The sequence below is a fragment of the Syngnathus acus genome, chromosome 14, assembly GCF_901709675.1.
Source record: "Syngnathus acus chromosome 14, fSynAcu1.2, whole genome shotgun sequence".
Taxonomy (NCBI): domain Eukaryota; kingdom Metazoa; phylum Chordata; class Actinopteri; order Syngnathiformes; family Syngnathidae; genus Syngnathus; species Syngnathus acus.
In genome coordinates, this window is record NC_051099.1 from 8,717,928 (window position 1) to 8,730,433 (window position 12,506).

A 12,506-nucleotide genomic window follows, 5' to 3' on the forward strand; every position below is an offset into this window, starting at 1 on the left:
CTGTGAGTCTTGAATACATGTTGCTTATACATGGGCGGACACAATTGCCACTTTTCTACATTGTTCTACACTTTAGCACCCCGGGCATCCAGGAAAAAAAAAAGCAAATCACTTTGTGTGATCATTCAGATTGGATTAATTGAACTTTACTGAAGCTATTTTCAACTTTCCTTCACATCAGTCACTTGCATCCCCTCTTTTCGGCATATTTTGAAAGGCCTAGGGAGCTTTGGGGAACTCGTCACGCATTAATGTGTCCGTGGAGGGGAAGCACTCTTCTCCTCCGCCGGGACGAAGCAGACAGAAAGGCAGTCATGTGCTCATGTAAGAATATTAACAGCCAATGTGTTTAGAGACACTCTTATCTAAATGAAATTGGAACAAGGACGGCCAAACATTCCTTGATATCATTTGCATTTAGAAAAAAAACAAGACCCTTGGCTCATTATTTAAGAAAGTGTAAGCTTCTTTTGTGCCAAATCTCATTAAAGCCTTCCCTCGGTCCTTTGTTTACTGCCTCTAATCGAGGCATTTATCTTTATTGTGCTGTGCCCGATGTATGTTTGTTGAAATAAATAGACATTTGAGCCTGAGCGAGATATGGCGGAGCCAGATGGATAATTGATTTTAAAGTGAATCAGAGCTGGTGAGCCATAAAATAGGTACATTAGCATGCATATTAATAAGGCAAAAAAGAGCAAGCAAAGATGCTGCTGTCGGGCCAGACAAACACAATGGCAGGCTTCATTTAATGGAATAGCTAACCCCACCCCCCTCCCTCTCTATCTGCCACTTGTGTTTATCTTCCCCTCAAAATATTTGCAAGTGTTCAATGTGCATGATATGAGGTGAGTGTCTTGCGCCACTTTGGGCCAAAACGGAAATTTATCTCTCTCTCGCGAGCAAATTTGGTTGAAATGTGGCACATCAACCTTGAAGACTGGCTTTGCAGCAATTTTGGCTTGGCATTTCTTCTGTTTGACAATATCAAAGACGTAATATCCCATTTTTGCTGCTCCGTAATGGCTTTTCATTGTATCACATCTCACTTCTTTTCAGCCCAAACAAACAATGGGGGCTTTTATGAAAGCTATCCATCTGTGGCTTCCAGGTGATGACTTTTCATCAGAGGCTAATGAAGATTTTTCTTTTTTTCACGCATTCATACACAGCAGGTTAACGTTCCCCCTCACCGCCTAGCATTTTTTTTTTTTTTTTTTTTGTCTGCGAGCGAGGTGGAGATGGTTGGGGCAGACACATTTTCCCATTGGGTCAGGAATAAATTGATCTTTTTCATGGACAGCAAACACTGATTAGATATTTATGACCAAGGTCAACCTTTCTGATTCCAACCGACACGGGCTCTGACGCATACAGAGCAGAATCGACACGCGTGCTTTCACACACCAATGAAAATGCGTGCATGCAAAATACTGTACGGTCTGCTCCGGATAGAGCATTTTGCACGTCTTTGTTTTAAAATGTCCTTCTAGAGCAGGGGTCACCAACCTTTCTTAAACCGAGAGCTACTTCCTGGGTACTGATTAAGCCAAAGGGCTACCAGTTTGACACACACTTCTGAAATAGCCAATTTGCTCAATTTAGCTTTCACTATGTGTTATTATTGTCATTTCCAGTTCACATGTGTGATTTTAACAAGAATAGCAAAAATACAGTCAAACCTTGGTTTTTGACCACAATCCGTTCCAGAAGGCGGTTCGAGAAGCGAATTCCGAATCTACTTTTCCCATTACAAATAATGGAAAAAAAATTGAATCCGTTTCAAGACAAAAAAACCCGCCTTTTCTAAGCATTTTTTCATTTGCGCATATTTGCCCGATCGCGCAACTGCAGCGCACCGCCGAACGCGCAACCGTAGCGCGTCGCCCACCGCGCAACTGCACCGCGCTGGTCGCATTATTGTGCCAGAGCCGTCGCTGAAATTTAGAAAATATTTTTAAAGTCCTGATGTACTTTCCAAAATTTAAGTGGACCTAAGTGCGCAGGGAGCTTAATTTTGTCCGATCGCGCAACTGCAGCGCACCGCCGAACGCGCAACAGTAGCGCGTCGCCGACCGCGCAACTGCACCGCGCTGGTCGCATTATTGTGACAGAGCCGTCGCTAAAATTTAGAAAATATTTTTAAAGTTCTGATGTACTTTCCAAAATTTAAGTGGACCTCAGTGCGCAGGGAGCTTAATTTAGTCCGATCGCGCAACCGCAGCGCGCCGGGCGCTCACTGTCGCATTGCTTTAAGAGCGTCTTTGTGTTTTAGGATGGCTTTACTGCTCCCACTTGCTTTCTTTGGAGGTATGATTAGGGGTTATATAAACCTCAAAGTAACGAAAATACAATAACAACGGAGTCAGTCGGTATCCGGGCCGCGCGGTCTGGTTTTCTCGGGTCCTCCCGGCTTATCTCGCGAGGTTCGACCTCCGAATTTTGTTCGACAACCGAAGCAAAAAATCTCGAATTTTTTGTTCGAATTCCGATTTGTTCGAGAACCGAGACGTTTGAAAACCGAGGTTTGACTGTAAAATAAATAGATGCAGCTCACTGACAAGTGCCGCTATTTGAGCTAATTTTAGAACCGTCCTGCGGGCGACTCATGCGGTCCTCGCGGGCGACCTGGTGCCCGCGGGCACCGTGTTGGTGACCCCTGTTCTCGAGTTTATCCAATTTTCAACATAATGTTGTATGGTCAGTCTTTTGTCCTGGCCTGATAGACTTGTTCCTCTCATTAGGTTCAGAGTCATGCTTGGTAGGCTGCAATAGCTTATGGAAGACTGAGACATATAGCATAATGTGAGGGTTAATCACAGTATGTTTATATTGTCCTTGATGGTACTTAAATTATCACTGACTCACATGTTGGTCCACTTGCTCGTGCACCCACTCTTCTCGTGTTGTTTTTGTTTCTGCTTGCCTCACCGCACCCTCGCCTCCTTGTCTCAATATGTTGCCCACAGCTGCTTCAGCCTCAACCTGTCGAGCTAATGAACTGTTAGGTTCTGCTGTTCTAATAAGCATTGTGACAGCAGATAGACAATACATCTGCTGCTTTTCAGTCTTCTTTGCAATGGAACTCGATCCTATTCTCCAAACTCTAAATAAGATTGTTTACTCGTAAAGAGTCAAGCATTGGCATGCGAACCGCGGTGGCTCAGCTAAGGGCTACCGGCAGTCCCATTCTAAATCACACTCGAGCAACTTTATCCAGCAACTTTAATGTATGAAGCTCTCTGCGCAGTCCACAAAACATAAACTACTGTGCTCCCAAGAGGGACATCAATGGTATTACTCTCTCTTATAAAAATGCCTCAACATTTTGGGTCAATAAAAAGAGCTGGAAACCAAGAGAAGATCTTGCCTAAGGGTACTCGTTGACTTTCTTCTAGGGAGATTCGTCTAAATCCGTCCGCATTGTTGGATGGATTGCTGTGACTGGCTGATGTGTTGGGAAAACAATAAGAGCGGTTCCATCAAAATTAGTTGCTAATCTAATTAAGACAGTTGACCATTGATTTAGGGCTGCTACTTGTCGCCGCTCTGCCAACACTGTGAATGTTTTCCACTTGACAGTTAACCATAAACATGATGAACCATGAATACATGTCACCTCTTTTTATTAGGCTGGAAGCGAGCGAGTAAATGACTTCTACCTCGCCATTTTTCAAACGGGCTAAATGAGGGTCGGACATGATACATATTAGGCTGTCCGCTTGATAAAAGATTCTTTCCAAATCTCCTGCTATTTAGAGGATCACATTTGATCTCTTTCTGTGTGGCTTAGGGCTCAGAAAGATAATTATCACTTTCAAACCAAATTGTATTTTTGAATGTGTGTCTGAAGCATTTTCAATCTGTTTGTTAAAGGTTACCCCAATATCGTGGCTACGTATGGCCGTGGATACACTGGATTCGCACCCAGCTACAGCTACCAGTTCCCTGGTGAGTTGCAGTTTTTTTTCTTCAAGACATTAGTAAGACGGCAGTACTTTGTTATGCACACACAATAACGCACACATAAATGGTCATCAACATCCACGTCAGTCACCAAATCACCTGCAGCATTACAAGAATGTGACGTGTCCAGATTGCTTAACCAGCTATTGTGAGCCGTCAAGTAGCAAAGTCAATTATGTGATGCTGAACTTGAACACCAGCATGACCAAATGACAAAAATGGGATAAATTCTTCATTTTCCACCAGCCAATGTATGCAAATTCCTCAGTGAAGAAAGGCGAAATGCGCTTTTAGGAAGCCAAAAGAATGAATTTCTGGATGAGAAATGTTGACTTGGAGGGTAAAGGCACTTTAATGGGAGTCCAAGCGGTAGATTGTGTGTGTGGGGGGGGCAGGTGTAGCAGCCCACTGCAAGAGGCCTCACAGGGATCCCTTCCATTTCATGCTTTATTTAAGGACTTTACACATACTTTGTTTGCTGTGCCAGACATCCCTCCTGCCACTGATAAGCCGGAATGGGAAATGGCTGACAGCAGCTCAGATGTCGGTAATATCTTTGTGAAATGGATCCGCGAATGGTACCACAACAGGTCCAGCTGAGACCACCTGCAGAGCTGATATGTCCAAGATGACAGCAACAATGTATGGCACGCTACATGTGCATTTGCTGACCCATCCATGATGTCACTCGTGACAAACGATTGGATTTATGTGTGCAGCCACATCTAGAACACCATTTGTACTCATGTCTCCAAAATAAATCTTAAAAGATACTCACGAGATTCAGAGCGAAAGAACTGTCAGTGTTTATTCAATAAATCTAGTGAAGCATGGATTTTCTAAATGTTTACTGTTTGGGGCAAATTAAGTGATATCACCTTCCCCGCGGCAGAATACATTATCCTCTCCATGTTAAACTCAATTTAAAGAGTTTGATAAAGCCGTATGATTAAAACGGTGTCCTCTGGACTTGCTCAGCTCTTGACGGGGTAATTGGAATTTTTTATGTATAAATCAAACGCCTTGTCCAAATTAGATCACCCCGGGACAAATATTGACTTGTGCCCTTCATTGCTAAACTGGTGGAAGCATCCTCATTGTCGAAACAGACTGTTTTTTTTTTCTCTCTCTCACTGTACACAACCTCGCTGAAAATAAATGGCGGAGCGGATCCAAGAGGCATAAATTCTAGGCAGTGGTCCAAAGATTTTTTTACACCCAGCAAACCACATGGGTCCACTGTTACCAGAGACAAGTGTTTAGGCAATTGTTCACTTGTCAAGATAAAGCAGTGCTAAAACAATGATCAGTGACTGAATGTACTAAGATATCAGTGAGGGGAAATTCACAGCAAGTGCTAAACTCAAACTGGCAGTCCCGACACACAAGTAGAGGTCCAAAAAATCTCAACTGAGAAAAAGAACAACCTGCAGCCTAAATGGAGAGGAGACAGCGTTGCATTGGCGTAAATTATGTTGCGTGCGCACCGAAAACGGACGAAAATATTACCACATTCCATTCATTCCAAATATTATGTTAAGCTCTTCCTCGGTTGTTTGGGAGAGCTGTGCTACTCTCGCGTTGATATTCTCAGTTTCTGAGCTTCCTAGCTGCATTTTTGTGTAATCACAGTGATTGCCTAGCAGCATCAGCAGCAGCAGCAGCAGCCTTTGGGCGTAATGCCTCGAGTGAGTGATTTGCAGTGGTAATCAAGAAAAATGGGAAGAGGCATGTAGATGCCAATAATTCTTTTTTAAACTTATTTGCTCAGCGCTTTTTTCTAGGTTATTTTTTACTTGTTATAGTCATCTTTTAAAACATAGTTGCGTTTTAGGGGTTTGCTATTCTTTGATTACGATCCCCATTATTTAACCAGAAGGCCGTATTGCTGTGTTAAATTAATTGATTGCTTGGCATCGTATAAAAGTTCATTATTAAAGTTGTAAATAATTTACATCAAGTGAATGAAGACGGAAACTGATGAAGCTGGAGCTCTTATGCTTTGGCAGGTTGCATTTGAAGCAGCTCCAAATGAAACTCTAAACTCTTTAATTAGACATTAGGCCATGACTGAACTTCCAAAACTAAATAACAGAAATGAATTGAATTTGTCATAAGTCTTTCTGCAATCTCTGTGCTGGATAATCGACACAATTTATCGACTTAGTCATTAATATTGGCACAATTTGATGAATTTATAGATATTTTGACTAGGTACACATAAATACAACCGTGTTTTGTAGACCCACTGTATTTAAAACCGAAAACACCTTTCACTCAAAAGATGACTATGTTGAATATCCGAAGACAGTCAGCTCAACCACTTTCACTCATCAAGACTCTGAAGGCCAGGTTGAAGGTTGACTCCAGGTTTAATAACAAGGGAAAGGGTGAAACTGGGAGAATACAAACCACATTGTACAATCAGTTATACGAACTAAATGAATTAAATCAATATGAAATCTCTATCGTCACTGTAACAAACGCATCTTATTATCTTATGAATCACTGTGTAGTAACACAATCACTGTGTTTATTAATTGTATTTGTCTGTTTAAACTATGAATTAGTGAATCATTATTAACATATTTATTACACATGAACACATTGACTACGGCCACAATAGGGCGACAGGAGAATGACTAACGTTAGCCATGAAAATCAATGCTAACCAACATGACGTTAACTTTCCCAACATTTCCTAACATCACAGAAAACTATCATTTCCAAACTCAAAAGATGTATTTCGATACATACCGTAATTTTCGGACTATAAGTCGCACCGGAGTATAAGTCGCACCAGCCATAAAATGCCCAAAAAAGTGAAAAAAAACCATATATATGTATATAAATCGCTCCTGAGTATAAGTCGCCCCCCCACCCAAACTATGAAAAAAAACCGCGACTTATAGTCCGAAAATTACGGTAATAACTTATACAAAGGTACATACCAACGATGCCTTGTATAACACAAAATGTAGGTAGTAGTTTTGCCGAACTGCAGGAGAGAATAGAACAAACAGTGTTCGCTTTCAACGCCGTACTAACATGCGCTTACTTCCTGATTCTAGTCACATGACCTACTCCATCGTAACAATGATCACCGACTACAAAGACATGACACTGATCACAGACTACAAAGAACTGACAATGACTTCAGACATGAAAGAGCCCCTCGTTTCCAGGACAAGCTGATGAAATTGACCCTTTAACAACAAACCAATATTTAAAAAAAAAATCCCACATGATATTAAAAGAAATAAACAATTTGTACATATGATGACAACATGAAACAGTACAACATGCAGACTAATGAATCCTCTCCAGCAGTCCATTTTCTCTAATAAGGCATGGGAATGTAATGGTGCAAATGGACAAAGTGGAGGATCCCAACGCATACTTCCCGTTACTGTACCTTCCTGTTTCCACGCAACCGTCTCATTAGCATTATTTAAATGTGCCATTGTGTTGTTCAGCTCGGAGCCCCCAGGAGAGAAGCATAACGTGCGCAGTTCATGCTCGACGTCTATCGCCTAGAAGGTAGCCAGTGTCCATTTGAAGGCCTGGAGTGCAACAACATGACATGTTCCTAATGGTTGTGCTCAGAACTCTATTGGCTGTTAATAAGGTTAATACGTACGTCCTTACTTAAGTTAATGCGCATACAAGGCTATTGCGAAGCAAGAGCAAAGCCATATTGTAAGCACTTTGCATCATCTACTGTGCGAATGCGTGTAATGAATAAGACACTAATGATAATGACGATAATTAAATGTGCTTTTTGTCTGTGAATACACCATCAAAGACAAGAAGGCAAGACATAAAGCTGCACATGGCATTTGTAGAATCATTCTATTGTTGACAAGCTCTGCATCAGCTTCCATGACACACACATGAATAAACGGTTAATTGCGCTCACACATAAAGGCCACATTCATAAGAAGAATTGGATTCAGGAGATGTGGATGGTGGGGAGAGGTGGGAGTGGGGGGACTTGAGCAGGCAGGCGCTTCACTGGTTTTCTTGTGCAAGCAACTTGCTGCCGCCACAGCTGTGCCCTCAGAGCCTCCCCCGGCATAAATGACCATTATGGTTCCATTAGGGCTGCTACTTGGAGGTCATTATGCTACTCTGAAAAAGCAGAGATGAAGATGTTAGTAAGCTCCCATCAGGGCAGACTGTGTAAGAGAGACGCGTTACAATCAGTCATTCAGCTACTCCAGATGTCAAGACAGACAAACGGCAATATGGGCCCTCTGAGTCAGCCTTTTAAGTAGTCAACAAAATGATGATTAAAAAGGGGAGAGGGAGGGAGGGAGGGAGGATAACTGTAGGTAGCTTTTGGTTTATGGTTTACCTTCCTACCTTGAAATGGTTTTGCCAAGAAACTGAGTATCTAGTGACGCTTGTGTTGGTGCAGGATGTTGGTTTGACAATTTCAGACATTAATGTTATCGTCATTGTTGTTCACAAAGGAAGCCTTGGTAGGTATCTCTAAGGTGTTAATTGGGTCAGAATTGTTAGAACGGAGGTGTTGATGTTGATTCCATGTCGACTAAAAGGATGCTACTGACTGCAATTCACATTCCCAGGGCAGGGCAGAAGGGATAAAAGACGAAACAGCTGTCTTCTCAGCACGTGGCATATAGGGAAAGAGCCGCTGACCTGTGAGTCTGGCATGATGCTTCCTTAGGGTTGCATGTCCCTTGAAACTGGGCCAGAATCAACCAAGCATATGATAAATGCACAACAGGTCACTGCAAAGCATTGGCCTGAAACACCAGGTAGCCTCGCGGGGTTCGGCACCTGTCTGCCGCAGAGAACTGGAAAGGTGCTGACATGGATGGACTATATAGAACTTTGGAAGCAAACATTGTTTTGCAGACATCTTCACTTATGACATTTAGGCAAAGAAAAGTGTGATCAATTTTCTCTGAAGAATAAAACAATAGAATCTCACTTGTTAAAAGTGTGTAATTTATTTTCAAACGATTTTTTGTCTGATCTCACATCTTGCTAGATAGACCTGATTAATTCCAGTGTTCCAATTTGGGACACCATGTGCAGTCATCAGCGGCATGTCCGGCGTTTTTCCTCAATGATCAGACAACCTCTCTCCCCCTTGTCAGTACAATAACCGCCCCATTTCTTGGCAACACTGCTGGAACAGGTGGGCAAAGTCACTGGTCTGGAGCTGATGAGGTTACCAGTGTCACGGGTGGGTGGGTGTGTGCGTGCAACAATGTGCTGCGCAACATGTGTGGATACAGCAGCGACGTCTTCGGAGCGAGTCTCGGCTGAACTTGAGCTCAGCAGCAGATTGTTCTTTGGATCCTGTGACCGTCTCACTCCAAGCTGGGCGAGCTGTGACCCCAGCAAGTGGTCCCGCAGGCCAGAATAAGTGCTACTGTGCTGGAGGCAGATGGCCCTCCTGATGCCACTCTGACTCACAGATAAGTTTTAATTGCCAAGGCTGATCATTAGCTCAATGGCTCTGTAGGGGCCCGAGCTCTTCATGAATCGCAAGCCTTAAAATAGGGCCTGACTATGAGCTCAGTGAGCTCATACACTCGAAGGAGCAGGCCCGTCGCATCTGGTTCTTATGCACACGCGGGCATCAAACAAACTCAATCAAAGACTCAACAGGAACGACGGAGGCGCTTTTCCGGGGGCCTTTATGCTTTCCTGTCTGTCTGAGTCACCGTCTCCAAAGCAATGCTGACTGCACGCTCGCACTCGTCCACAAACACTGAGCTCTCTAGGCCGTGACTCCATTCCCAGTGACAGCAGTGAGTATGCTGCCATGACGTCACTGGACAGCACCACGTGTCACGCCAAGTCTACTTGTGTGTGTACTTATGGAGCTGCATTGCTCCCAGACGAGCTCTGCTCTACATTCTTCCACCCTTCAAATATTTTATGTTCATGTGCATTGTGTTTGGAGGGAGATGTACCGTATTGGGCCGAATATAAGACGACCCCGATTATAAGACGAACCCCTCTTTTTCAAGACTCAAGTTTGAAAAAAAACTTTTTGAACACCAAATTTAATTTTTATACAGAAAATAATTACATCTGAAACAAATGATTATAACAATATATTCAAGAGAAAAAGCATATTATTTTGCCTCATTCAAATCATGCAAAACCTGTCTATCACATCTTAATATCTGAACATTTAAATATGTAAACTAAAGTGCAATCACATTTGTAAATGAATGGCTTCTGGGTTTTGAAATGTAAATAAACCAATCTACTGTGATAAAACAACAAAATTGCAATAACTGCATTAACCATCAAAGTGAAGTCTAACTGTAGTCTTGAAACAAATCTGAATAAGGAAAAACATTGCAATAAAATAATGCAAACCGCTATTGTTGGGGAGCCTGAGGACTGTATCGGGGGGTTGGCTCGGATGGTTATGCTCTTTTCACCCCAGGGTGTCGGTCAGACGTGGTTCAGTTTTGATTGCTTTACTGAATTATTGGCAAAAAAATAATAATAAACAACCATAAATGAAATACTCTCGGGAACACACCAAACATAAGTCATCGATCGAGAAAACAAAATACATTTGCTGGCGACCATTAGTTGCCGTGCCGCTGCGTAACGGCTACACGTACGATGCGAGGCAAATTTAAAGGAGTGCGCCGGAGCTGTCAATCAAACGGCGCGCACACGAAGCAAACCGCGATCGGACAAACGGCACAACAATGAAATGTATATACTCACTTTGTGTCAAAGACGCACACGATCACAGCAACATACCGTATTTTTCGGACTATAAGTCGCGGTTTTTTCATAGTTTGGGTGGGGGGGCGACTTATACTGAGGAGCGATTTATATGGGAATTTTTTCATAAATTTTCAAAATTAAAAAAAAAAAGTGAAACCACGATAAACGAACCGCGATGTAGCAAGGGATTACTGTAATTTGAATTTCAAGTGATGTCAGCAGCGCGGCGCGGCTGTTGCTTACATAAAGGACAAAGATTTGATCACGGGATGACGAAGATGACGAAGGGCCCCACGTACTGCCGGCATCATTAGCGGCTTTGTTTGTAAGTGACACGGAGGACAAAGAGTTTGAAGGATTTAATGATTTGAAGGTTTGAAAAACTATTATGGCTTTTACGCACGCCCGGTCCTACTCTATGGAGCTCTCTTTCACCTCCGTGGATGGAAGTCGGGGGCCGGCGCTCGGCCGGGTGGCTGTCCGGGTATGGTGGATGGGGCTCGGACATGGCTTTTACGCACGCCTGGTCCTATTCTATGGAGCTCTCTTCCACCTCCGTGGCTAGAAGTGCCACCTCCGGGGATGGAAGACCACGCCGCCAGATGCCTGGAAGTCGACGCCAGTGCTTGGGCCCATGTGGCGGTGAACTATTTATGTTATAGTTATTTGCAACTTGTATATGTTTTTATCGTTACAGTTCAGTAGTTGTTGGCTCGGTGAACTCTTGTTTTGTTAAATAAAGAGCCGTTTACCAAACCCACGTCTTTCCTTGTTCCTTTGTTAACGCTACAATATAGTTATATACTAGATCTGTGGAATAACGACAAGGCTGACGTCAGGGCGCACGCGCGGCGTTGTTGACAATGGACGAGGAATTTGATCGATGGATTTAATGATTTGGAGTGACACAGATGGTTTGATAATATTATTGCTTATATAATAGTTATTTGATATATAATTGATATATCGCTATATGGGCCTGTGGAATATTTTGAAGTGCAAGCGCCGTCAGCGGCGCGCACCCATTGTTGACATAAAGGACGATTGATGGATTTAATGAATTGGAGTGACACAGATGGTTTTATAAACGTGTTATTTATGTAATAGTTATTTGAATAACTCTGAATGTTACGTCAGGCCCGTTCTCAGCTCTTCGTTTCTGTTTATGTCACGTTAGCATACCGATTGTTTAGCCTGTTGTTGCTCGTTCATGTCTGTTCTTGGTGTTGGATTTTGTCGAATAGATTTTCCCCAAAATGCGACTTATACTCCGGAGCGACTTATATACACTACCGTTCAAAGGTTTGGGGTCACAAAATTGTTTGGGTGACCCCAAACGTTTGAACGGTAGTGTATGTTTTTTTTCACGTTATTGTGCATTTCATGGCTAATGAGACCTATATTCCGGAGCGACTTTTAGTCCGAAAAATACGGTACTTAGTCGATTATGAGCGCACCGGAGCTGTCAATCAAACGGCGTGCACACGAAGCAAACCACAATCGGACAAACGGCACTCAGTTGATACCAGCAACCTTTAACTTACAGCTGCGCAAAAGTGAAAATGGGTATAATGTCTAGACCCCGAATATGAGACGACCCCCACTTTTTCAGTCTTATTTCACTGCAAAAAACATCGTCTTATATTCGGGCCAAAACAGTAATGGTGACGATGTATGGGCCGATTTTGCTACATGCTTTGTGAGGGTAAACATGGGCACAAACTTAGGCATGCAAGTGTCAAAAATTCCCTTGCATCTCTGTGCGTGAGCACCAGTCTGTGCAAATCTCACTAGTGCGCTCTTCA

The 12,506-nt window shown here is 42.9% G+C and overlaps 1 protein-coding gene and 1 long non-coding RNA gene across 11 annotated transcripts in view; one reads left to right on the forward strand and one right to left on the reverse strand.

Annotated features, from left to right (window-relative positions):
- The window catches only part of LOC119133937 (RNA-binding protein Musashi homolog 2), a 187,196-nt gene that overhangs the window by 125,469 nt on the left and 49,221 nt on the right, over nt 1–12,506 (forward strand). For 9 of the 10 annotated variants that reach the window (XM_037270257.1, XM_037270260.1, XM_037270261.1 and 6 more), the window contains exon 10: nt 3,877–3,951. In XM_037270257.1, the coding sequence (XP_037126152.1) occupies nt 3,877–3,951 (75 nt within the window). Of the gene's footprint in view, nt 1–3,876; nt 3,952–4,453; nt 4,952–12,506 lie in introns of those variants that run through there. The other variant, XM_037270266.1, reaches the window with a different exon arrangement.
- On the reverse strand, nt 6,320–7,021 carry LOC119133981. The gene is made up of 2 exons (XR_005100237.1): nt 6,918–7,021; nt 6,320–6,362 (listed from the first exon to the last, which is right to left on the reverse strand). It is a non-coding gene; the product is annotated as an uncharacterized LOC119133981 (long non-coding RNA).